The 26,757-nt window shown below is 41.3% G+C and overlaps 1 protein-coding gene across 5 annotated transcripts in view; it reads left to right on the forward strand.

The window, feature by feature from the left end:
- LOC134354279 (uncharacterized) overlaps window positions 1–25,331 on the forward strand; it is a 68,329-nt gene extending 42,998 nt beyond the window's left edge. For 4 of the 5 annotated variants that reach the window (XM_063063193.1, XM_063063194.1, XM_063063192.1 and 1 more), the window contains exons 4-5: window positions 14,481–14,665; window positions 24,221–25,331. In XM_063063193.1, coding sequence (XP_062919263.1) covers window positions 14,481–14,665; window positions 24,221–25,069 — 1,034 coding nt within the window. In that variant the 3' untranslated portion in view covers window positions 25,070–25,331. Of the gene's footprint in view, window positions 1–9,889; window positions 10,183–14,480; window positions 14,666–24,220 lie in introns of those variants that run through there. The other variant, XM_063063197.1, reaches the window with a different exon arrangement.
- The last annotated feature ends 1,426 nt before the right edge of the window (window positions 25,332–26,757 follow it).

Consider the following 26,757-nt stretch of genomic DNA (forward strand, 5'->3'; position numbering starts at 1 on the left):
GGGTTAAGACTGTAAAAGACATGTTGAGGTGAGTTTAACAGGTGTCATTCGTTCATTAGCATAGCTAACGTTATTTAAACTAGCTGGTTAGCTGCTAAGGAGCTACTCTATTGCAGACATCCCACCTCTCCCGGAAGTTCCAGGAGTCCCCTGAAAATTGATGGTGGTACCTCCCTGAAATGAGTTTTTGCAGGGTGGGATGTCTGTGAGCTATTTATTCTGCCTAGTCTCATTGACCTGCAACTGTACCATAGACCTCCAGGCCTCTCCCATCCATGTACTTAAGCAAACTTCACTTAAGTATTGCATTCACCACTCACCACCCTCTAAGTGAAGAAGTTCCCCCACCCTCCTCGTGTTCCCCTTAAATATTTTACCTTTTCCCCCTGAACCTATGACATCTAGTTCTAGTCTCACTTCACCTCAGTGGAAAAAGCCAGCTTATATTTATTCTACCTATACCTCTCATAATTTCGTATACCACAATCAAATGTTCCCTTATTCTCCTGTACTTCTTGAAATTAAGTGCTAACCTATTCAACCTTTCCCTATAACCCAGGTCCTTGAACGAATCCCAGCATATTCCTTGTAAAGTTTCTCTGCACTCTTTCAAATGTATTGATATATTTCCTGTAGGTAGGTGACCAGAATGACACAGAATGCTCCAAATTAGTCCTCCTCAATATCTTATACAACTTCAACATAACATCCCAGCTCATGTACTCAGTACCTCGATTTATAAAGGCTAATGTGCCAACAACATTATTTATGACCCTATGAACCTGTGACGAGTACCTACCTGAGTTATAGAATAGGTTGGGGAGGTGTTTGGAGTTCAGAGGCCTGTGGTGGAGAGAAAATTTCATAAGATACAGGACTATGCAAAAGTCCTAGGCACATGTAAAAAAAACCTGTAAAGTGAAGATGCTTTCAAAAACAACGAAATGAAAAGTTTCTAAATATTTAAAAATTACCATAAAGGCAGTAAACAGTAGAAAACTAAATCAAATCAAAATTTGGTGTCACCACCCTTTGCCCTTAAAACTACATTAATTCTCTTAAGTACACCTTTGTGCCAGTTTTATAAGAAAATCGGCTGGTAGATTGTTCCAAGCATCTTGGAGAACTTACCATAGTTCTTCTGCGCACTTGGCTGTCTCGTTTGTATCGAGACAGGTAATCCCAGACAACCTCGGTAATTTGAGATCAGGGCTCTGTCGAGGCCATACCATCTGAACCCATAAAACACCTAGGGTGTCTAAGACTTTTGCACAGTACTGTACATTGCAACACAATTTTTGGGATTGGGGGAGTTGGAGGAGTATAGGTCTGAAATGGTTGTAGTGGGTCACTTGTAATTTGTAAGCTCAATCCAGGATTTTGAAGTGGGAGATAGTGATATACTTTGAGGTCTCAGTTGAACTGGAGTCTAGCAGTGGAGGGCCTGGTATGGGCTTGCAACACATGGCAGGGGTAGTGAGTACAAGAATGAAATGGAAATCTTAGATTTACTTGCAGGTAGGAGGATCCCTGGGCTAGACTTCACTTCCATGAGCCTGGTCAGACTGAACCCTTTAAGTATATAACAAATATAAGCAAGAATACAACATTCTGCCCCCATTTAATAATATTATGGCTGAACTTTTAATTCAGTGCCACATTCCTGCATTGAATCCCCCCCCCCCCGAATCCTTTGAGTCAAGCAACCCATCGAAGGCTGTCTCGGATTGGATTATGTAGGCCTCACAATCTTGTATGGCTGGAGGAGAAGCTTAAAATGTCCTTGCTAGCATAAATTAGTTTAATTTTAACACAATAAGACATAATTACACGCTACTTGATAGCATCATGCAGATTTAGTTGCCATCATTTAAATGCATGGAGACCTGGAAAAAAAATTGCAATTCTATCCAAAACAGTGAATTCCATCATGCATTCAGTTGATGAACTTCCTTGTAGCCCAAAAAGCTTTGTACCAGATAGAAGAATTTATTACCTTTTTGGCTGTGAATCTGGTAAAGCTGGCAAATCTGGCAAATCTGGCAAATTACAACAGGAGATAGAAAAGGCATGTAAAAAAAAGGCAATGTTACATTAGTCACAGGGGATTTCAATATGCAGGTACGTTGAGAAAATCAGGTTGGCGCTGGACATCAAGAAAAGGTATTTATAGAGTACATGCAGGATAGTTGTTTCTTTTGGACCAGTTTGTGGTTGAGCCCAGTATGCATCGTTCTGCACTGTGGAAGACACCAACAATATGCCAGAAATTCCAAAATGTCAGGGGGCATGTAGCTGCTATTACTAAGAAGAAGGTACTTGGGCAGCTGAAAGGTCTGAAGGTAGATAAGACACCTGGACCAGTTGGACTACACCGCAGGGTTCTGAACGAGGAAGCTGAAGGGATTGTGGAGGCATTAGTAGTGATCTTTCAAACCTCAGTGGATTCTGGAATGGTGAATTTGTGGAATTCATTGTCATAGAAAGCTGCGGAGGCCATGTCATTGGGTACATCTAAAATGGAGGTTGATAGGTTCTAGATTAGATTAGATTATGAGGGGACACGCAGTCCTCTTTTATTGTCATTTAGTAATGCATGCATCAAGAAATAATACAATTTGCTCCTCCAGAATGATATCACAGAAACTCAAGACAAACCAAGACTAAAAAAAACTGACAAAAACCGCATAATTATAACATATAGTTACAACAGTGCAAGCAATACCATAATTTGATAGAAGAACAGACCATAGGCACGGTAAAAAAAACTCAAAGTCTCTCGAAAGTCCCATCATCTCACGCAGACGGCTGAAGGAAGAAAACTCTTCCTGCCATGAGCTTCCAGCACCGCAAACTTGCCGATGCAGCATCCTGGAAGCACCTGACCACTATCCGACTCCAAGACCGTTGGAAAACTTCGAACCTCCGACCAGCTCTCTGACACCGAGCACCGAGCACCATCTCTGCCGAGCGCTTCGACCCCGGCCCCGGCAACATGCAATAGGCAAAGCCGAGGATTTGAGACCTTCCCTTCCGGAGATTCTCGATCGCACAGTAGCAGCGGCAGTAAGGCAGGCATTTCAGATGTTCCTCTATGTTTCTTACAGCTGTCTCCATCAAATCAGGATTGTGCACGACATCCTACTTCACACATACAATATCAATTCGGAGCAGCCGCACACACTGCATCACGCCGCCATCTTCTCCTCCCCTCCAGATCCATTGATTCTGCTCAGACTTTTCATCATGGCTGATTTATTATCCCTCTTAACTCTAATTTCCTGCCTTCTCTCCATAAACGTTGAAGCCCTTACTAGTATTATTATAAGAGGGATAATAAATCAGCCATGATGAAAAGTCGGAGCAGAATCAGTAAATCGAATGGCCTAATTGTGCTCCTTTGACTTATGGTCTTAAAGCTTCGATTGAGCTATTTAGATTAATTATGAGGTGCATTCTAGTACAGGTTGAGTACCCTTTATCCGAAATTCTTGGGGCTGGAGTTTGGATTTTGGATTTTTTCAGATGTTGGAATATATAATAAGATAACTTGGGATCACCATCATTTCAGACTCAGTATTTACGTACTACCAGTAAGCAATCTTATACTTGTTCATCACTTATATGTACTTAACAGTATAAATTACAAATATAATGAGTGCAGGGTAACAACCACAGCACAGCAGCCTCGGGAGAATACCTGAAACAACAAATGGCAGGCTTTCTGTTTCCACCTGATTAAAAGTTTACAGTACACTGCATTTATATTTTGCTTTAGACTTTATGTAAAGTATAAAAACAATCAGCATTGTAGATTTCTGGTGTTAGATTTTCATCAACAACGCATTAACAAAATTTAATGCTGTGCCTTTTCTTAAAATTCCGAAGTCAGCCTGCTAGATATTCACAATTACCTTCAATTTTCAGTTCATCGTGATAGATCTTTGTTTGTTTCATGATCAGCATGCAGTTAGGCAGCAGAAGTTCACTCCAACACTGACGATACATGATTGAGATCTTCATTTTGCTCCCTGTGGGGTGTTTTTCTGTTTTTCATTAACTATTCATTACATTTGTGAGGTCACTTCTCCAAACTGTCTCTGTCAAGCAGAGACCCGTGCATCACCTGGGCACTTTTCCAGACTCTTGTGGAATTCTCGAAAAAACAATTCGGTTTTCTCAGACGATTTTATGTTTGAATCTGGAGAAAATTAGAAGTAACATTTATGATTCTTCATTTAAATTTGAACAGATTTGGGGACCTTTTATTCGATATTTTCATTTAATGTAATATTTACCCTTCTTGTTTTTTTTCACTGTTTTAATGGAGGTCGGGATTGAGGACGTGATTTTAAGTTTAACTCTGTTTGGTTTCAAGTTAGCCCATTGCTTTGCTTTGCTTTTAGTTAGTTGCACGGTGGGTTTTTTTTTGGGGTTTTTTTTTCTTTTTTTCCATTGATATATATAAAATCTAGTATACTATTATGTTATCTTGGTTTCTTATGCTTAAATTACATTGTTTGTAGTATTTTCTTTTTGGTATTGTTATCTTTTGGAATTTTATTATACTTTAACATTGTATTAATGTTTATATGGCTTACCTTTTTTGTATACTTACTCAATAAAAAGATTTAAAAAGAAAGAAAGAAAAAACAATTCAGATTTTGGAGGTTTTCAGATATTGGAATTTCAGATGGGGGGTACTTAAACCTGTACTACTGTTTGTAGAAAAGAAAGATTACCCCGCACTTTATATTTTAAATTAGTTCCCATATGTTTGTTCCAGAGCTGGGTCTTTGCAAGACTTGCCTATTAGAACATAAAACAGTACAGCACAGTACAGGTCCTTCAGCCCATGATGTTGAACTGTCCTTTTAACCTACTTTAAGGTTATTCTAACCCTTCCCTCCATAAAATATTTTTCTATTACGATTATTTGTCCTCTGACACATTATGGGGGTGGGATAAAGGACATTTTCCCTACTCTCTGCAGCTCATGCTTTTCTTATCCTCCTTTCTCTGCATGTTCCCATATTTACTGCAGTTTACTGACAGTTAAATTCCTGCTTGTGCAAAAGCAGTTCCATCTGTGAAAGAAATGCTACCAACTTGACAATTTCTTTCACAAAAACAGCGGATTCTGGTTAATTGGGCAATCGATAAATTAGGACAGCTCAGGACAAGTCCTGAAGAACAAAAACTGATAAAGAAAATTGCCTGGATTCCCTTTGTTGATATGGGGCAGGAGATTGTTGCCAAACAGGTTCTAACTAGCATCAGTTGTTCACACTTGTGTGACTGTTAGACTCTACATTGTGTTTGGAGCGACAGTTTTTAAATAATATCACTTGCGTGTGTTTGTTCAAAATGCAGTGATTTTTGTTACTGATAGTGAGAAATAAGCAGTAAGACAATTCAGAACTGCATTACTGTACTAGGTATCTGAACTGACTTTGTTCATTGGGTACACTGGATGAATTTTTTCCGTCAATAACTATTAGGAACTAGTACAGTTTTATAGGACTGTAATACTACTGGTAGTATTCTAATTTGTTCTGTATTTAATGTAAATACATAACTTCAGTATTTCACTTAATTATATAATTCGTTATTACATTTGTTTTTTTTCATCTTTTTAACTATTTCCATGAACTAGCTCGTTGGCAGCTGTTTATTTGGGCCAAGGTGAATTGGTTCTAATGTGTCCCAATTAACTGCAGTCCACTGTATAAATGTTAGCAGGACACTTGCTTTTTAATGTTGTAGCTGTCCTTCAGTAGACAAAAGTAATTTGCCAATCATCATTAGCAACCTGTGCAAAAGCAAAGCAGTCACAAGGTTCTGTGAATATGCATAAACACAAAGCATGTCAGGCACACCAGTGTTGTCAAAAATTTTTGTGCATCACATGTTTGATGACTTTATGGCCATATTAGTATGTGCACATACAGCAAAGAAGCAGTGTGTGAAATCCAGGCAAATCATAACAACATGAGAGAGTATTTCCATGCCTGCCCTCAGAAAGAAAGGTATGGTGTCTTTTCCAATGAACTCCCTTAATCAGCGTCAGAGAATTTACATGCTCAGAGATCTTTCCTATCTAGAATTACCCACTGTACAGTGCAATAGTAACAACACTGAAAAGTGGCTTTAAAAATTATGACCAACCCTACACTATACCTACTCAAGCCCTCAAACTTATCTCCCACAGCATCATCAACGCTCCAACTGACAGGAAGTGCTTAGGCTGCCTGATCAGTGGCAAATGGGAATCAGCTAGCTAGTACCACTGTACATCTGTTGTGGGCAGGCGGCTGGCCAACAGGTATAAAGGGAGCACTTCCATTAATATCAGATGAGCTGCCAAAGGAGATGTTCATATTACCAGCTTTTCCTGACATCTTCGTACACAAATAGCACTGAAACCTCTTTTAACTGTAGTTGTTGCCCTGTATAGAAATGCACATTACTCTAGCATTTGGCATAGGCTTTAAAATCCCTCTTAAATGCTGCCACTACTCCCCTTTCCTAAATGCAATGGAAATGAAGACTTCACAGAATATAAAATGGCTGCCTGAATGCTTGTGCAGGATTCACATATGGATTCTGCATCTCTATTAATTTCTCCATCTCTCTATCAGCTTCTAAGCACCACGTCAACAGATTTGGAAAGGCTTCTCTATTCTGCCAGTGCTTTTAAAATTCAAAGTGAATTTATTATCAAAGTACATATATGTCACTATATGCAATCCTGAGATTCATTTTCTTGTGGGCAAGTACAGTAAATCAATAGATTAGTAACTATAACCGGATCAATGAAAGATCAACCAGAGTGCAGAAGACAACAAACTGTGCAAATGCAAATATATGTAAATAGCAATAAGTAATGAGAACATGAGATAATAAGAAGAGTCCTTGGAAGTGAGATCATTGGTTGTGGGAACACATCAATAATGGAGCAAGTGTAGTCATCCCCTTTTGTTCAAGAGCCTGATGGCTCACGGTTAGAAACTGTTCTCAAACCTGGTGGAGCGAGTCCTGAGGTACTTGTACCTTCTACCTGATGGCAGCAGCCAGAAGAGATCATTAACTGGGTTGGGAGGGCTTTACCCATGATGCAGTAGGCCGAATCCACTATTTTTTGTAGGATTTTCCGCTTTCTGGTTGCAGGATTTCCATTCTTCTAAATAAAAATGGAAAATGCTGGAAATATTCAGAAGGTGAGACCACACATGTGGGAAAAAAGATTAGTTAACATTTGAAGGGAAGAGTGTTCTATTTCCTTTTCCCCTGTTGAACTATTTAGGGTTAAGCGTATGTTATCTCCATTTATAAAGCATTGATATGCCTTGTTGTTTGCTCTTAGCATGTGAGACAGGTGCCAAGGTCATGTTTTGTGGACCTATTGAGCTGCTCTGGAGGATGTTCAGGGACCTGGGCTGTAAGCTCATTCATTTTTGTTCATGATTTAATCTATTAAATCCTCTTATATTGATTTCTTTCCATTTGCTGACATTCTTGTTGCATTCAGTTTTCTGTTGCTATAACAGCCTTAAAGTGTTTGAAAGAAGTTGAATCAACTTATTTTAAATACTAAAATATTCACCAGCAAAAACCTCAGAATAAGTTTAATTCTTTTTCTGTATGTTATGGATTACAGAATCCAGCATTTTCCCTTTTAAACAATCCCTTTGCTGCTACATTTTGGGGAGAATTTCAAGACTTAGAATTGTTACAGGGAGATTTATGAACCAGTTGACAAGACTCTGGATCTTTAGTTAGAGAAGACAGTACAGAATAAGATTATTTTCTGCAGAACAGCAGGGAGAGCTAATGGAAGCATTATAAGCAACATAGAAAATAATTACCTCTATCCTTTAGCTGAGGGATCAAAAACAGGGCCTTAGATAAACACAAGAAAGTCTGCAGATGCTGGAAATCCAAAGCAACACAAAAAATGCTGGGGGAGCACAGCAGGTCAGGCAGCATCGATGGAAATGAATACCCAGTTGATGTTTCGGGCCGAGACCCTACTTCAGGACTGAGAAGGAAGGGGGAAGATGCCAGAATAAAAGGGTAGAGGGAGGGGAACGAGGTTAACTGGAATGTGATAGGTGAAACCAAGTGGGTGGGAAAGGTCAAGGTCTGAAGAAGAAAGAATTTGGTAGGAGAGGAGAGTGGACCATAGCAGAAAGGGAAGGAGGAGGAGCGAGGGGAATTGATAGACAGGTGAGGAGAATGAAAAGGTCAGAGTGGGGAATACTGGAAGGGAGGGAGCGAATTTGTCTCCAAGAAGGAGATACAGATATTCATGCCTTCAGGTTGGAGGGAACCCAGACGGAATGTAAGATATTGCTCCTCCACCCTGATAGTGGCTTCATCTTGCACAAGAGAAGCTTGTGGACCGAAACATCGGAACAGGAACAGGAATCTGAATCAGAATTAAAATGTTTGGCCACCAGGAAGTCCCGCTTGTGATGGGTGGTGTGGAGGTGCTCAATGAAGCAGTCCCCCAATTTACAACAGGTCTCACCAAATGTAAAGGTGGTCACCAGACACAGCTGATGATCCCAGCAGATTCGCAGGTGAAGTGTTGCCTCACCTGGAAGGACTGTTTGGGGCCCTGAATGGGGACGAGGGAGGAGGTGTATGGGCAGGTGTAGCACTTAGTCTGCTTGCAGGGGTAAGTGCCGGGCAGGCGATTAGCGGGAGGGTCAGATGGACAAAGGAATCACTGAGGGAGCAATCCCTGTGGAAATTTGGGAGGGGGAGGTAAAGATATGTTTTGTGGTTGGATCCCTTTGGAGATTTTGGAAGTTCTGGAGAATAATGGAGGAAACAGGACCATAGATTTAAGGTAATTGGTAGAAGGATTATAGAAACATAGAAACATAGAAACATAGAAAATAGGTGCAGGAGTAGGCCATTCGGCCCTTCGAGCCTGCACCGCCATTTATTATGATCATGGCTGATCATCCAACTCAGAACCCAGCCTTCCCTCCATACCCCCTGACCCCTGTAGCCACAAGGGCCATATCTAACTTCCTTTTAAACATAGCTAATGAACTGGCCTCAACAGTTTGCTGTGGCAGAGAATTCCACAGATTCACCACTCTCTGTGTGAAGAAGTTTTTCCTAACCTCGGTCCTAAAAGATTATAGTGGAGATGAGGAAAAACATTTTACCCAGTGGGTCTTAACATGAAAAATTGGCAAACGTTAAAACTTTCATCACATCTCAGAGGTACAGGGATGTGTGCTTAATGAGCCATGACCTATAGAGCTATGACCTGGTGCCAAGGATAGGTGGGATTAGGTTGGGAGGCTCTTTTTTGACTGGCAACGGTCACAATGGCCTCTTTCTGTGTCATAAATTTTCTCCTTGTTAAACAATAACCAGTTCAGTTATTTCTCTTCAGTATTGTGATGTCTCCTACTCTCTGTTTCGCTCTGCCTCTCTCTCTCTCTCACACACACACACACACACACACACTTCTCTGTTCATTCCTGACTCAATCCTCTTTCTGTCCCTTCCAATGTATCCCTCCTTCTTGACAACGGGTTAGCGATCTAAGCATTCCCCTTCCGTGTCATATCTCACATGCACTCTTCCTCCTGCAATGTAACACATCTTGTCCCTATTTGCCATGGTGAATGTACAGTGCATTCTTTCCCTCTGAGCTTTTACTCTTTGAAAACCTCTTTATTGCATTTTGTTGGTAACGTAATAAATCCTTTATTTGCAAAAGCAAAGGGGCCTGCAGAATTTATTAGCCTGATCCAGAGGTGCAGCCAATAGAGCTTCAAGCTTGGAGATATCTGCTGTTTACCGTGCTGACGGAGACATAGACAAGTGCTCGAAAGTAAACGGCCACATTTCGGGCTGATCACTTTGCTGCTTTTGTTCTGAGACATACACACAGTGCTCGTTGTGTTAATATTTAGCCAGGAACTTTGTTATAGTGCTGAACAAATGCTGCACGGTCCTTAAAGTGAAAGGAAAGATTCTGAATCGCAGACGTTGCAGGATTTATGGCAGTATGTTTGAATTGCCAGAAATTTTGTGGCAAAAATGAGGCGAGATATTTATCTTCTTTCCAAGACCCGGTGTAGGGCCAGAAATTCCACAGTTAGCAAAAATTGCTGAAGTGGTGCCTCAGAAAACCCATCTGATTATTTGGTGGTAAGAACAAGATTCTTTATGTAATATTTTCTCATTTTGGGAAGAATCCCCTAACTCTTACCCCAGTCTTCATCACCTGACTTCCCTTTTAATTTTTAACTTCTTTTGAACTTTCTCTCTGTATCAGCCTAAAATATTTCTTGCATATCCTTCTGAATTGCGGTTTTGAACCTTATAAGTTCTGAGTGCTTTATCCGCCAATTTTTCCTCTTTTGTGATTATCAAAATTAAGTTTCATTATTAAACCAGTAAGTGCACAAACTGCTCAGCAAGTCAGACAGAAACTGTAGAAGAGAAACAAGATGAATGTTACAGGTTAATGATGTTTTGTTAGCCTCCTTCCTCCAGAGATGCTGCCTGACCTGCTTGGTTCCACCAGCATTTTGAGTATGTGGCTGTCAAATTTATGTATTTATTTTTATCCATCTGCACGTGCAGAATCTTTTGTGCTTGTCAGTAGTTTGGTGTCTTTTTACATTTAAATTCCAGAGATAGGCTGGGAGGAAGGGAAATAACGAGGTAAAGAATAAATTCCCTTCAAGCTCCGTTGAATTTTTCTCAGCCATAGTGCAAGCCTGGTTGGCTGTTGAGGCTGGCCTATGGCATCAGACTCTTAAACAGCAAGTCAAAAGAAGGGAGATGGCTATTATTGTGATAAATGTCAATTTTGGAGATGGGAAAATGTTGAAACAGGACAGGGGTTCAGTGGTAAAGGGAATTACATCAGGCTATGAAGAGATCATGGGTTCAAAGTGCCATTGATGGCCTGGCTGAGAAAGGCTGGGGATCAGTGGACCTCTGAAGGTTGAGTGGGTGGGGCCCAGACAGAGTGTGGGTTGCTCCATCATTGCTGGGAGCTGAGAAAGTTGGAGCATTTCGGATCTGGGAGGAGAGCAGACTGCAGGGGATGTGCTGAGAGCTGTGTTGGAAGGGTGGTGTTGGGGGTGGATGTACTGAGATTAGGTGGGGACAAGGGAAATGTGTGGAAAGAGATGAAGTGATAGCACTGAAAGGAAAATGATGGTGGGGAAGATGGACAAATTAGGTAGAACGGCAGAAGGTCTTGGGGAGGAATGGGCAGGGTGCTTATGGAGATCAGGGATACAGTTGTGATCATTTATTATGGAACAGCACAGGAACATGCCCTTTGGTCCACAATGTTGTTACGAACCAATTAAGTTAGTATTCAAATTGCTAACTAAACCAAACTGTCCTCACATTCATGTGCCGATGTAAACATCTATTAGAAGTCCCTAATGCAGTGATTCCCACCCTGGGATACATGGGTCCCTTGATCAATAATAGGTGTCCACAGCATAATAAAGGTTGGGAACCCGTGCCCGAATATTTCTGCATCTACTACCACCTGAGGCACTGCATTCCAGGCACCCATCATTCAGTGTAAAAGGATTGCCCCTCACATTGCCTTTGAAATTATCCCTTCTCTCTTTAACTGCATGCCCTCTGGTATTAGATATTTAAACCCTGTCTGTGTACACTATCTATGGCTCCCATAATCTTATAGACTGCAATCTCCCCTCAGCCTCTGCCACTCTAGAGAAGACAACCAAAGTTTATCCAAACTCTTCTTATAGTGCATGCCTCCTAATCCAAGCAGCATCTTGGTAAAACTCTTCTGTACTCTTTCCAAGGCCTCAACATCCTTTCTGAAATGCAGCAACTAAAACTGTATGCATTTCTCCAAATGTGGCCTAACTAGAGTTTTACAAAGCTGCGACATAACTTCCTGACTTTGGAACTCATTGCCTTGAATAATAAAGCCGAGCATGCTATATGCCTTCTTAACCACCCCATCAACCTGTGTACCCATTTTCAGGGAGCTATGAACTGAGACTCCAGATCCCTCTAGTCTTGCCCTTAACAGAGTACTGCCTCCTTACATTTGACCTACCAAGGTGCATCACTTCTCGTTTTTTTGGGTTAAACTTCATCTGCCATTTCTCCACCCATATCTACAATTGATCTATATCCAGATGTATTCTTTGCCCGTCTTCCATGCTATTCACAACACCACCAACTTTGTATCATCCGCAACCTTACTAACGCACCCGTCTACATTTTCATCCAGGTCATTTATGCGCATCGCAAACAGCAGAGGTCCCAGCACAGAACCTTGCAGAAAACCACTAATTACGGAGCTCCAACTAGAAAAAGTCCCATCAACCACAGTCCTCTGTCTTCTGCTGACTTGTGAAGGGTCCTAATGAAGGGTCTCAGCCTGAAACTTCAGCTGCTTTTTTTTTCTCCTTTGTAAATGCTACCTGACTTGAGTTCCTCCAGTATTTTGTGTATTAATCAAAATTTCAGGTCTGTTTTTGTCTGGATTGGCTCATGTGATTGAGCATGGGAACAGAAATATAACCTCTGGCACTCTGCTCTAAATAGGGACAAGAAATAACAGCTAAGGGCAGTTGCTGAATGTTATATTTGTGCAGAAATGTCAACCGATAACTACATTGTGCTCGACCATATTGATTTCTCAGTAAAGAAAAGGCCCACAGACATTATGTGGCTATTTCTGTCAGTAAGAGCTTAACACCTTGGATCTTATTTTGAAAAGAGATGGGAAAGCTGTGTCTTAAGATTGGTCTTTAAAATTATGAATGGTGTGATGGCATAGACACCAGAGTACTTTCATTTGAAATCAAGAGACCATCAATGTATTTTAAAAAAATCAGAAAAGGAATACTTTAATTGAAGTGGTGAGAATGAGACCATTTGTTCACACAGATTAATTGAAGGGAATATTGAAATGCATTTAAGCGGTAGTTGGATAAGTATATATAAGTATACACTCTTGGCCACTTTATCAGGTACCTTCTCTACTACTAAAGTGGCCACTGAGTGTATATTTTGGTCTTCTGCTGCTGTAGCCCGTCCACTTCAAGGTTCAATGTGATGTGTGTTCAGAGATACTCTTCTGCACACCACTGTTATCCAACTACAACTAACTGCCTTGGATATTTTTAGAGAAAATGTCAAGCCTACTGACTAAAAATTGAAAAGGAGGAAAAACTCGATTAACAATATGCAAGAGAAATTCGTGAGATGGAGAGACAAGGTGATCATCCCTAATTCAAACCTCATTTCATTTTTAGTTATTTCCTTGATATTTGTAGCTGGTAGGGTAAACATATTAAAAAGAAAGCAAGACAGACAAAATGCTGGGGGAGTTCAGCAGGTCAGGCTGCATCTGTGGAAATGAATAAACAGTTGACGTTTCGGACCGAGATCCTTCTTCAAGACTGAAAGGAAGGGGGAGGGGAATGAGGCTAGCTGGAAGGTGACAGCTGAAGCCAGGTGAGTGGGAAAGGTGAAGAGCTGGAGAAGAAAGAATCTGATAGGAGAGAAGGGTGGACCATGGGGGTAGGGAAGGAGGAGGAGACCCAGAGGAATTGATAGGCAGGAGAGAAGAAGTTAAAGGTCAAAGTGGGGGGGGGTGGGTAGTAGTCATTCTTCGTTCTGAAACCGTACTCCTTTCCTTTGCCTTGGCCATGATTGTAAAGGTGGATTCCTGAGCAGTACCCTTCAATAGCACCTCATCCTCCATTATGCCAGTTCACTATCCTGAGGAACCCTCTCTAGCGTGGACCATTTCTCAAGACATCCACTGAGAGAAGAATGGCTTTTTTTTTAGCTAAATCTGCATTAAAGGACAAATTTGTAGTGTTCTAGAATGTTGTCCACTGTTAAATCAGAAAAAGCAGAATAAATACAGAAGTGCATTCCCTACTTGGCAGACTTTGTATGTATACCAGAACAAGTATTTTAGGGAAATTATTTACCAGCAAATATTAGGAGCAAAGAATATCATTCCTTTTGGAAAATATACATTCCTAAACTTGGCAACAGTGGTACCACATTCAATCTGATATGCAGGATGGTCATCCAGACCTCTTTGTGTCATTGGATCTCTGCGTACCTGACCTCGGTGTGTTATTCGATTTCTGTATATCCGACCTCAGTGTGTTGTTAGATTCCTACACAGCAATCAAATAGTAAATGGAGCCATAAAACTCTCCTGTTTTTAGTTGGATATCAGGCCCAGAACATCAGAGTTACCTACATTCAGCCGTCTACCTTGTTTGTTCTCTTCAATCTCTCTATAATTATCAGTGGTTTTAATCATTTATCGCAGAGCCCCATTTGCATCACCAGCCAATTAATCTCTGCTTGCCTTCAGTTATTACATGCTGTAAATTTATGGGAAATATCTACTTTAGAGAGAAGGCAAAGAATATAAATTCCATTTGATAATTTTCTCTTTTATTCCACAGGTTCATGCCCAAACTTGGGAATGAGTAGAAGTGAGCGACCCAGCTACAAGCACATAACCATGACTTCGACCCCGAAGCTTCCTGTCCGATCGCACAGGCCTCTCTGTCTATCAGTCTCTTCAGATGGCAACGGGAGATATGCGGCCTTGGAATCCCATGATTTTAAAAGCAGCCTGAAATCTCAGGTATGTGCGAGATATTTTCAACCCTAATTGAAGTGTGGTTCTTACTGTAAAGAAACATTGCCAGGTGTGGTCATGGGTGGGCTAGGACCATGGAAAGCAATCTAAACTCTGAAGAGGATTAGATATTTTAGCGAGCCACCAGCTAGTGTGGGAAACAAATTAATGGTACCCGTAAGTAAATCTCAGTAGACACACATATCCTGGAATGGATGACAATAAGGAAAGGATTTGATTTGTTGGAACTGCAATCATTTTTTTGTCTTCTGTTGTTTCATAAAATTCTGTTGATACTGATGGGACGAAAAAGAGATTGTCCTAACCTTCAGCAAGTGAGCCCGTACAGAATAGACCATATCTGTTTCTCTGAACCTGTGACTTGAATTCTTATACTTTTAATTAAACTCATCACATTGTTGATTTAAATAACAGAGATGAAAGGAATATTAGAACTAGTGTTCTCTCTTTCATTTCTTTGATGTATATTGCCTTTCAGTGCTTTATGGCATTAGAGACAGTCCAATAGTAATTTACTAGGCTACCTCCTGGTTTGAGAGGATTTCCAATCATAAGTGGCTAAAGAAATTAGATGTATATTCTTTGGAGTTCAGCATAATGATGGGTGATCTCACTGAAGCATAAAAGATCATTTGGAGGGCATAGTTACAAGACTAGGATGTTATTATTTAAAACTGAGCTGTGAAGGAACATCTCACATAGGATGGTGAATCTCTGGAAAGCTGTCTTTCAGAGGAGTTGTGGATACTAAATTACTGGGGGAATTTAAAGAGGAAATTGATAAATTTTAAAGAATTGGGGAACTGTGGCAGTGGGAGCTGACACAAAGGAGGAGATGAAGCCTTGGCACTGATTAGCCATAATCAGAATGCCTGACAAGGCAGGCTTGAGGGTCTTAGTGACCTACTCTCCTCCTCTTTTTATGCTCTTGCAGTTTCTTCAGGTTGCCATTCATGTTGTAGTTGAGTCCTGCAACTTCCAGCTGCCCATAAATCTGCCACAGTTTTGTGTGGTCCACAGAGTCAGTTGTGTGCAGCAGGTGGGGTATGATGAGTATCAGATCTCCAGTACTGTTCTCACCTGACACCCTGCTGTCCACTTTTAATTCGTAGCTGACTAGGTAGCAATTAAGGTGTGAGAAGGACAGCAGTTTATGTACATTGTTGAAGCCCTTCTTCTGTCTACTTGAGTCCATCAACTCTTTTTTTAAAAGCATCAAATTCAGCATGTGCTGCTCCTGAATCACTTGTGCAGGAGGTGTTACTGGTTTACTGTAATTAACCAAAGTTACCTACCGGCAGTTATTCCAACAAAATCAAGTCTGGCATTCCTTTCTCTTTTCCTTTGTATATACATTACAACTAAAACAAAATGCTACGCATCATCTCTTATAGAATATTGATTAACATTTGTAAAAAAATACTTTTGAGGAAGGGCTAAGGAAATATAGAGAGGAAATGAACAAATATTTGGTAGGATCATCATCAGAACTGTTGAGAGTGGCTGAGTTGTTTATGAAGTGTTAACCTGTCCTTATCTCTTGTCAAATGGTGCTGAACTAACTGCGGACAATGTTGGCACTGGGTGACATTGGCTGTCTGTATACTTATTTATTAGTTTTAATTCCAGTGGCTTGCCTTTCATCATCATCTCCGGTCATCTCCACAGTTTAGACTAAAAGACCATAAGACCATAAGACGTAGGAGCAGAATTAGGCCATCTGGCCCATTGAGTCTGCTCCGCCATTCAGTCATGGCTAATCCTTTTTCTCTATCTCCTTCTCAACCCCTGTTCCGGGCCTTCTCCCCGTAACCTTTGACGCCATGTCCAATCAACCTCTGCGTTAAATACACCCAACAACCTGGCCTCCACAGCTGCATGTGGCAACAAATTCACTACCCTTTAACTGAAGAAATTTCTCTGCATCTCTGTTTTGAAAGGGCGCCCCTCTATCCTCTTGTCCTAGACTCTTCCACCATGGGAAACATCCTTTCCACATCTACTCTGTCTAGGCCTTTCAGCATTCGAAAGGTTTCAATGAGATTCCCCCCTCTTCCTTCTGAATTCCAGTGAGTACAGACCCAGAGCAACAAATGTTCCTTGTATATTAACAACCCTTTAATTCCTGGAATCATCCTTGTGAACCTTCTCTGGACCCTCTCCAATGCCAGCTCATCTTTTCTGCTATGAGGGGCCCAAAACTGTTCACAATACTCAAGGTGAGGCCTCACCAGTGCCTTATAAAGCCTCAGCATCACATCCTTGCGCTTGTGTCCTAGACCAGGGGTCCCCAACCTTTTTTGCACCGTGGACCAGTTTATTATTGACAATATTCTTGCGGACTGGCCCACCCAGTGGTGGGGAGGGTAGGGTTGCCAATGGACAAGAGTAGCAGTCAAATACGTTGTGTTTACCCCGAGAAAGACTACCATGACTATGAAGCCTTGCACGGGCACCTGTGTGTGCATGCGTGTATGTGCTGACTTTTTTCTACAATAGTTTTTGGCAATTCTGTTCGGGGGGTGGGGCGGTATTAATCACTACCAGAATATAGGTGATAAGTGGCTAATACACTCAATTTTGTTTCTAAAAGAGTTTATCTAACAAATTTAATATTAAACACACAGCACATATTTTTCTCGCATGAATATAGTGATAAGTCAATTATCAGGGAAGGACAGGGGAGCTTGAAGTAAGTGTTGAACGAGCTTCCATTAGAAGTGGTAGAGGCAGGTTTGAGATTATCATTTAAAGAAAAATTGGATAGGTATATGGACAGGAAAGGGATGGAGGGTTATGGGATGAGTGCAGGTCGGTGGGACTAGGTGAGAATAGCTTTCGACATGGACTAGAAGGGCAGAGATGGCCTGTTTCCATGCTGTAATTGTTATATAGTTATATAAGTCACTTATAAGTCAATAGCATCATAACATTTTAAGTAACGTTTGAATATTAAACACACAGCACAAATGCGCCCCGTATGAACATATAAAACCATTGCAACACACCAATATCGCTGAATCAGTGGGAGTCCTGTGCTTGTTTCCCTGCAACAAGACGGTGCCACCGAGGGGTGATGGGAGACAGCGATACTCGAACGGGGTTCCTTATGTCCAGTCTATTCCGCAATTTAGTTTTCGTTGCATTCAATGCAGAGAGATGTTGGAAATGGAAGCAACCTTTTCAGTGCTTTCGTGCTATCTCAGGATATTTAGCCTTGACTTTGATCCAGAATGCCAGCAGAGGTGTTATGTCAAACATACTTTTCAGCCCGCCGTCATTTGCAAGCTCGAGGAGTTGATCTCCGTCCCGTGCTGACATGGATGATGCGTGCGTAATAACCTCGCTTGCGTTCAAGCTCAACATTGGCCGTAACAGGGAATGAGGAAAGGTGCAGCTGACTCATATTGCCAAATCATATCATTTCCTCACGGCCCGGTGGTTGGGGACTGCTGTCCTAGACCTCTTGAAATGAATGCCAACATGGCCTTTGCCTTCCTTACCACCAACTCAACCTGCAAGTTAACCTTCATGGTGTTCTGCACAAGTCCCTCTGCATCTCAAATTCCTGGAAGTTCTCCTCATTTAGAAAATAGTCTGCACATTTATTTCTACTACCAAAGTGTAGAAAGGCCTATGCATTTTCCAACATTGTATTTTATTTGCCACTTTCTTGCCCATTCTCCTAATCTGTCAAGTCCTTTTGCATCCTACCTGTTTCCTCAACACTACCGGCCCCTCCACCAATCTTCGTGTCATCTGCAAACTTGGCAACAAAGTCATCTATTCCATCATCTAAATCATTTATATACAGCATAAAAAGAAGCGGTCCCAATATCGAGCCCCTGTGGAACACCACTAGTCACTGGCAGCCAACCAGAAAAGGATCCTTTTATTCCCACTCGCTGCCTCCTACCAATCAGCCAGTGCTCTAATCATGTTAGTAACTTTGCTGTAATACTATGGGCTTTTAACTTGGTCAGCAGCCTCATGTGTGGCACCCTGTCAAAGTCCTGCCGAAAGTCTAAATATACAACATCTACTACATCCCCTTTATCTATCCTACTTATCTCCTCAAAGAGTTTCAACAGGTTCATCAGGCAGGATTTTCCCTGATGGAAACCAAGCTGCCTTTGTACTATCTTGTCCTGTGTCACCAAGTACTCCATCACCTCATCCTTAACAATTGACTCTAACATCTTCCCAGCCACTGAGCTCAGGCTAACTGGTCTATAATTTACTTTCTGCTGCCTTCCTCTTTTCTTAAAGAGTGGAGTAAAATTTTCAATTTTCCAGTCCACTGGCACCATGCCAGAGTCCACTGATTTTTGAAAGATTATTTCTAATGCCACCACAATCTCTAACACTACCTCTTTCAGAACCCTACGGTGCAGTTCCTCTGGTTTGGGTGACCTATGGACCTTTAGGTCTTCCAGCTTTTTGAGGACCTTCTCCCTTGTAACAGTAGCTGCAGCCACTTCTCTTCCTTCACACACTACAACATTAGGCACACTGCTAGTGTCCTCCACAGTGAGGACTGATGCAAGCTACTCATTTAGTTCATCAGCCATCTCCTTGTTTCCCTTTATTATTTCTCCTGCCTTATTTTCTAGTGGTCCTATATCCACTCTCATTTCTCTTTTATTTTTAATATATTTGAAAAAACTGTTACTATCCACTTTGAAATTATTTGCTGGCTTGCTTTCATATTTCATCTTTTCCCTTCTAATTTTTTTTTCTAGTTGCTCTCTGTAGGTTGTTAAAAACTTCCCAATCCTCTATCTTCCCACTAATTTTTGCTTTGTTGTATGTCCTTGCTTTTGCTCTTAAAATAGTTTTGACTTCCCTTGTCAGCCACGGTTGTACTATTTTAGCATTTGAGTCCTTCTGCATTTTTGGAATACACATGTCCTGCACCTTCCTCAATTTTCCCAGAAATGCACGCCGTTGCCGCTCTGCTGACATCCTGCCAGCATCTCCTTCCGGTTTACTTTGGCCAACTCCTCTTGCATACCACTGTAATTTCCCTTCTCCACTGAAATACATCAGACTTTACTTTCTCTCTATCAAATTTCAAGTTGAACACAATCATATTGTGATCACTGGTTCCTAAGGGTTCTTTTACCTTAAGCTCCCTAATCGCCTCCGGTTCATTATATAACACCCAATCCAGTACAGTATAGCTGATCCCCTAGTAGGCTCAACGACAAACTGCTCTAAAATGCTATGTCTTAGGCATTCAACAAACTCATTCCCTTGAGATCCGTTACCAACCTGATTTTCCCAAAATGCTACAACTCCCATGACTACCATAGCATTGCCCTTTTGACTCGCCTCTTCTATTGCCTGCTGCAACCTTTGATCCACGTCCCAGCCGCTGATGGGCGGCCTGTATATAATTGCCATCAACGTCCTTTTACTCTTGCAGTTTCTTAACTCAACCCACAAGGATTCAACATCTTTCGATCCTATGTCACATCTTTCTACTGATTTGATGCCATTCTTTACCAGTAGAGCCACCCCACCCCCTCTGTCTACCTTCCTATCCCTCCAATTTTCCAATATATTCCATGTTTCTTTTTGTCCTTCCTAACACAGAAGCACTTTAAGCTGAGAAGACATTGCAATTATACTTCCTGGTGAATTTGTTAACTGAAATTTGTCAGATGTATTAAGGTACAGTGAAAAGGTTGTCATGCATGCTGTTCATACAAATCAATCCATTATACACTACACTGAGGTGGAACAAGGTAAAGCAATAGCAGAATGCAGAGTGAAGTTTAACAGCTACAGAGAAAGAGCAGTGCAGGTGGACAATAATGTACAAGATCATAATGAGGTAGATTGTGAGGTCAAGGATATGTCTATCCTCGGGAACAATTTAATAGTTTTATAATAGTGGGGTAACGTTGTTCTTGAGTCCGCTGGTATGTGCTTTCAGTTTTCTGTATTTTCTGTCCAATGGAAGAGGGGAGAAAAGGGATGATGTGCAGGGAGAGAGGGGGTAGGTGTTTGCTTATGCCTGCTGCTTTGCTGATGCAGTGAGACAAATAGACGGAGTCCATGGAGGGAAAGCTGCTCTGCTGCTTTCTGTGATGTGCTGAACTGTGTCCACAACTCTCTGCAGTTTCAGTGGTCACCGACAGAACAGTTAATGTTTCAAGAGCACATTGAGAACATTTTTTTCAATAAACATCAGCATTTTTGTAGTTCAGAGTTAATACCCATTTTAAAGTTCTTTGGAAAAAAATGCAAATATTTCAGAAAGACTTTGCATTCTTTTATGAGAATTTTTGTAGAGTAGGTTTTTGCATAAACCTCACAATTACATTAGAACACGAAATGTAGGAAAAGGAGTTGACCATTTGCCTTTGTGAACCTGCTCTACCATTCAACAGATCATGGTTAATCTTCTACAGCAACTCCATTTTCCTGTCCTGCACCTATAGCTCTTGATTGGTCTGATATTCAGAAATGTTTAGCCAGTCACTTAAATGGGCAAGGTAGAAAGGATATGGTCCGAACAACAAAATGGACAAACAACTAATGAGCAGAAGACAACAAATTGTACACAAATACAAAAAGAAAAAAACAACACAATAATAATCAATAAATATTGAAAACATGAGATGAGGAGTCCTTGACGATGTGTCCATGGGTTGTGGGAACAGTTCAATCTTAGGGTGAGTGAAGTTGAGTGGAATTAGAACCTCGGGTTCAACAGTCTAATGGCTGAAGGTTAATAACTGGTCCTGAACCTGGTGGTGTACATTCTAGGCTCATGTAGCTCTTTCCTGATGGCAGCATGGCCTGGATGGTAGGGGGTCCATGCTAATGAATGCTGTTTTCCTGCAACGGCACTCCTTGTTGATGTGCTCAATGGTGGGGAGGACTTTACCTGTGATGAATTAGACTGTGTCCACTATTTTCCATTCAAAGGCATGGTGTTTCCTTACCAGGACATAATGCACATCTATAGGAGTTTGTCAAAGTTTTAGATGACATGCAAAATCTTTGCAAACTTCTAAGAAAATCGAGGTGCTGCCATGCTTCTTTGTAATGACACTGGCGTTCTGAACCCAGGAAAGATCCTCTGAAATTACATGTAAGCTTGTAGTTCTTTCTTGCATGACTTGTTCTTTTTTGTTTGTGGGTTGGCAGGTGTATTTTCTTTAGACATGATGATGAATGGGGAAGTATGAATTACTGCAGGAGAGTGTGGAGCTGTGAAAGGGATGCTGATTTGTGTTTGTGGGGGGCTGATTGTGGTATCAGGTTGTGCACAAAGGTAGTTTGGAGCACAGTGTTTTTTATATTTGGTTCCAGATGACATGTATTGGTGCAACTAAAGAGAATCACAGCAGTGGACATCCCAGGCAAAAATGTGGGCTGCAGGTGGTATATTGCCTGCATTGTCTTCGGCCACTTTTTTTGTCTTTTTTTATTCTTCCTCATCCTCTTCTTCAAAAGAAGAAGCCAAAGTTGCTTTGTTCTCTGCACCATCTTACTCCTGTGCATCTTGTTCATCTTAACTTTGTTGCAGTTTTGTGGAGAGAGAATGTGCTACTGTAATTATCCATATCTTATCTACAGTGCACAGGAGGGCGCCCTCACATCAGTTCAGCTGCCTGGTTTCTGCCTTTAGTTTGCCTTCGGTCTTTATAGTATCACAATAGGTAATCATGTGACGTTCACCCGCGTAGTTCTGGACTTCATGGTGTCTCCCAGCTTTTTCTAAGTGTGGACAGATTAGACAGGATGGACTACAACAAACCAAAAGCATCATTACAGCTGCTTGGGAATCTTAACACACCTCTACATCGTACTTCCTTGAGGTTAACAGTTGACCTCGTTTCATCTTATGGTGCCTTAACTACCTCATGCATTCAGCCAGTGACACCCTGTAACATTGGGAACCAACTAGTACTATCCATGTGACTGCACTCGTAGATTTGGTTGGTCACCCTGTTGAAACCACACTCTTTGGAAAACCATTCAAGATTCAGGATCATTTCCTGAAAAGGAGAACAAAATGATTGTTGCTCCGGATGCAAAGAAGCATTAAAAAAAACACCGTAAGCATAAAGCACACAATAAAAACACAATAAATATAAAAGCAATCCCATAAAACTCAATGTACAAATAATAGTTCTATTCATAGGCTGATTGTATGTACATAGACTGATTGATAAAGTGACACTAAGTGATGTGTATGTAGTGGTGGTGGGGTGGGGTTAATGTGCGAAGGATTTGACTCGCCTGATGGCTTGGGGGAAGTAATTGTTTTTGAATTTAGTGGTCCTGGCGTGGATGCTGCCTTTTTCCAAATGAGAGTGGGACATACAGTCCATAGGTAGTGTGGGAGGGATCCTTCACGACATTGCTGGCTTATTTTGAGTCCTGCCAAAGGGTTTCGGCCCGAAACGTCGACTGTGCTTGTTTCCATAGATGCTGCCTGGCCTGCTGAGTTCCTCCAGCATTTTGTGTGTCTTGCTCGGATTTCCAGCATCTACAGATTATCTCTTGTTTGTGGCGTCTTTTTTCTGGCACCTTTCTGGATATATGTCCTTGATGATAGGTAGGCATGTGCCAGTGATGCTTTGGACAGTTTCAACACTCGTTGCAGAGCCCTCTTGTCCATCACAGTGCAGGTTCTGTACCAGACAGTGATGCAGCATGTTAGGATGCTCTCAACTGTACATCGGCAGAAAATCATGTCCATTGACCAGCTTCCTTCAGCCTTCTCAGAAAGCATAGATGTGCTTGACCTCCTTGACTAAGGAGGATGTGTTTTGGGACCATGAGAGTTTGTGCACTCCCAGGAGTTTGAAGTTGCTTGCCGCTGCGGTGAAGAGGGTGTGAGTGGTGCAGATTGTCCTGAAGTTGATAACCTCTTTGGCAGTAAGACCAAGGAGAAGGTTATCCGCCTGGCACTAGGCCTTGAGCTCTTTCACCACCTCTCTGCAGGGTATCTCATCATTGTTTTTGTCTCATCATTGTTGCCTCATCAAGAATAAAGTATCAGAACTCTGCCATGCAAAAATCATCCAACAACTAATTTTATCTAAACAAAAATCGTATTCTTTCATTACATTATTATTAAATCATTTTTGACGGTCCTGTTAAGTTTAGCAATGTGAAGAGGTTGTACAAACTTGAATTGTTTTCAGAGGTTGAGGGGGCAACCTGACAGAAGAATATAAAGATGCAGATAGTCAGTAATTATTCCTGGAGTGGAAATGCTAAATACTAGAAGGTGTCATTTTAAAGTCGGGGTGGGAGTGGGGGGGAAGTGTAGGAGATTTATGAAGCAATTTTTTTTACACGGACTGGTAGGGGCCTGGAAAGTGCTGCCGGGGGAGTGGTGGAAGCAGACAGGTGGGAACGGTGGTGTATACGTTATGTGTGGGCGGTTGGATTTAGTTTGGATTGAAATCCTGGTCAGCACACATTATGGGCTGAAGGGCCTGTGCCTGTGCTGTACCATTCTCTGTCTAATGAGAAGAATATTTTCCCTGACAGTTTCACCATCTCTTTCAGATGGACAAGGCCTACTCAACCGGAGCGTCAAGCAGCACGGGGTCTTTGGAGAGAGCTTCCCTCTTTTGTGCTTCTGGATCAGCCACATCTACGTCAAATTTATCAGGCTCCAACGAAACACTGGCCAAGACCAAGTCCTCCAGCAGGTTTTCTCTATTTTCGCCACCTTGGAACAGCAGCTCAGAATCGGACTCCAACCCACCCTCGAGGTCTGGGTCCAAAAAACTGAAGAACCACAGTCGCAAGACCTCAAGCAAAACAGACAGTCCAAGGGACTGCAAGCACGGCATCCCTGAGCAGCTGCAGTACTCTGAACCTGTCATTGCCAAGGTGACTGAATATATTTATGTGGGGAATCTGAATGCCGCCTACAGTGGACGTATCCTGTGCAAGAACAACATTGATAGCATTATTGATATGAGCAACCTCCCTGGAGAGTTGAACATGTGTCTCATCCCGTGTACCTGCTCCAAGAATGTAAAGCACAGCTGGTCGCGTCTCAAGGTCAACATCAATGACTTTTCAAATGAAGATGTTTTCCCTTTGAAAGAACACTGCTTTGAAGACATCAATGGCTGTATCAGCGCATCAGCTGAGAAACAGAAACGAGTCCTAGTTCATTGCCGGGACGGGTACTCCCTGGCACCTACATGTATTATACAGTACCTCATGCTGAAGCAAAACATGCATCTTATGACAGCATATGAATTTGTGAGATCCAAGTATCCACTGAATATCCAGGAATGCCATCAGAATCTTTTAGTAACACTTGAGAAGTCACTGAGGCCAGGGAAAAAGGACCCTGGGTGTTTTAAGCAGGCACTGTCTCGAAAGATAGCTTGGACTTAATCTTTAAGTCTTGTATCTTTACAGCCTGTCCAAATAAATGCCTTAACGATTCTCTCAGTGTCTGTTGGTCAAAAGTTAAAAACTTGAAACATTTGCCTGCAAGTTTGTTTGGCTTGAATACTTTGTTTCAGATACAAAACTTGGACAAACTATTTCCTTCCTAGCGTATTTATGTACACTTTTATAAGTTGTCCATTATTTTCTTTCTGCATTAAATTTTTCCCGTAAATTATATGCATCATTTTCCAAATGGAATAAATAAAAGAGTGACAAGATATTCCATTGGACCCATTTAGGTGAACTGTAGTATCATTCCATTTATCACAAATGCCAAGGTGGGTCACTCTAATTACAGTGGAAAAATTAGATGACAATTTCTTTTAGAGCACGCTGTCTCCTACCTGGGAAGAAACGGTAAATCTTGAGCTGTATTTTACCGATGGAGAAAGGTATCCTGAGAAATTCTCAGCTTGCAGCTGCTGAGAATTTGCCATGCTTTTCATCAAGAAGAATATTAGATCTTAAGAAAATTCTACCGATGACCACACACACACACAGAGGCATTAAAAAAAAGATTGTTGTATCTCATCCACGGCAGATAGGGGCTAGAGAAGATGTGGGGAAAAGGTGGAGGAGGAGGGGGACCCTATGATCTCCTTTATGTGCTTGTGTGGACACATCCACAAATACCTGCCCTGATGGAGCCCCATAAAACACTGTGTGCTGACTGACCAATGCAACAGCATGTTCCAAAGCTGTAATCATTTATGGACTTAAAAAAATATAAGCTTGCAAGTATCTGGAGCAGTGCAAGGTGAATCTGGCAGGTGCCGTGTGCAAAAGATTGCCACCAGAAACAAGATCCCTGAATTCACATCCCATTCATAATTGTTTACAGGTTTTGCTCTTTGTTTTTGTGACTGTCAGAAGACAGTTGTTCTGTATTCATAGAAAGTACAGTGTAGATGGTGAAAAGTACAGTGCTGAACTTATTATGTAATTTCGCCTGTTCATTTATAAAGCTCAGCTGCCTTTGTTTGGATACCAATCAAAAGTGCCTGGTTTAACTTTGGGACAGTCGCGGTTTTACCTGGAAATTATTATCAGTGCAACCTACACTAGCTGAAGGAGATTTTTGTGCACTTGGAGTGCAAATCATTCAATTAATGTTTTTATTTATATTAAAATTGAAACTTAATATAAACTGATTGGGCTGCAGCATTGTAACAATAGCTGTAATAAGTTCCTTGCACCATCCCTGGCCCGAGAATGTTCAGTCAGTGTTAAAACAGGTTGGCACTAAAGGACTGTGGCCAATGGCTTACAAGCTAAAATACAAAACTAATTGTAAATTAAATTTTGTGAAAGAATGAACAACTTTGTGTGTACAAATTACCAAAAAAAAACAAGAACTGATAGGAGTGCAAAAATTGAACAAAAGAGCTGGCTTTTAGCTGCTGTAAATATTAGGATCAATGTGTTCCCAAGTAGTACAATCGGTTCCAGAAATCTGGAGGATAGTTGCTGTTGATACCACATTGAAGAAAGGCACTGGAGATAAACCAGAAAACTGCTAGCTGGTGAGGCTTACGATATGGCCATTTTACTATGTACCTCCTCTACCTAATAACATGGCCACTGAGTGAAAGTTCATGATATTCTGCTGCAGTAGCCCATCCACCTCAAGA

The sequence above is a fragment of the Mobula hypostoma genome, chromosome 11, assembly GCF_963921235.1.
Source record: "Mobula hypostoma chromosome 11, sMobHyp1.1, whole genome shotgun sequence".
Taxonomy (NCBI): domain Eukaryota; kingdom Metazoa; phylum Chordata; class Chondrichthyes; order Myliobatiformes; family Myliobatidae; genus Mobula; species Mobula hypostoma.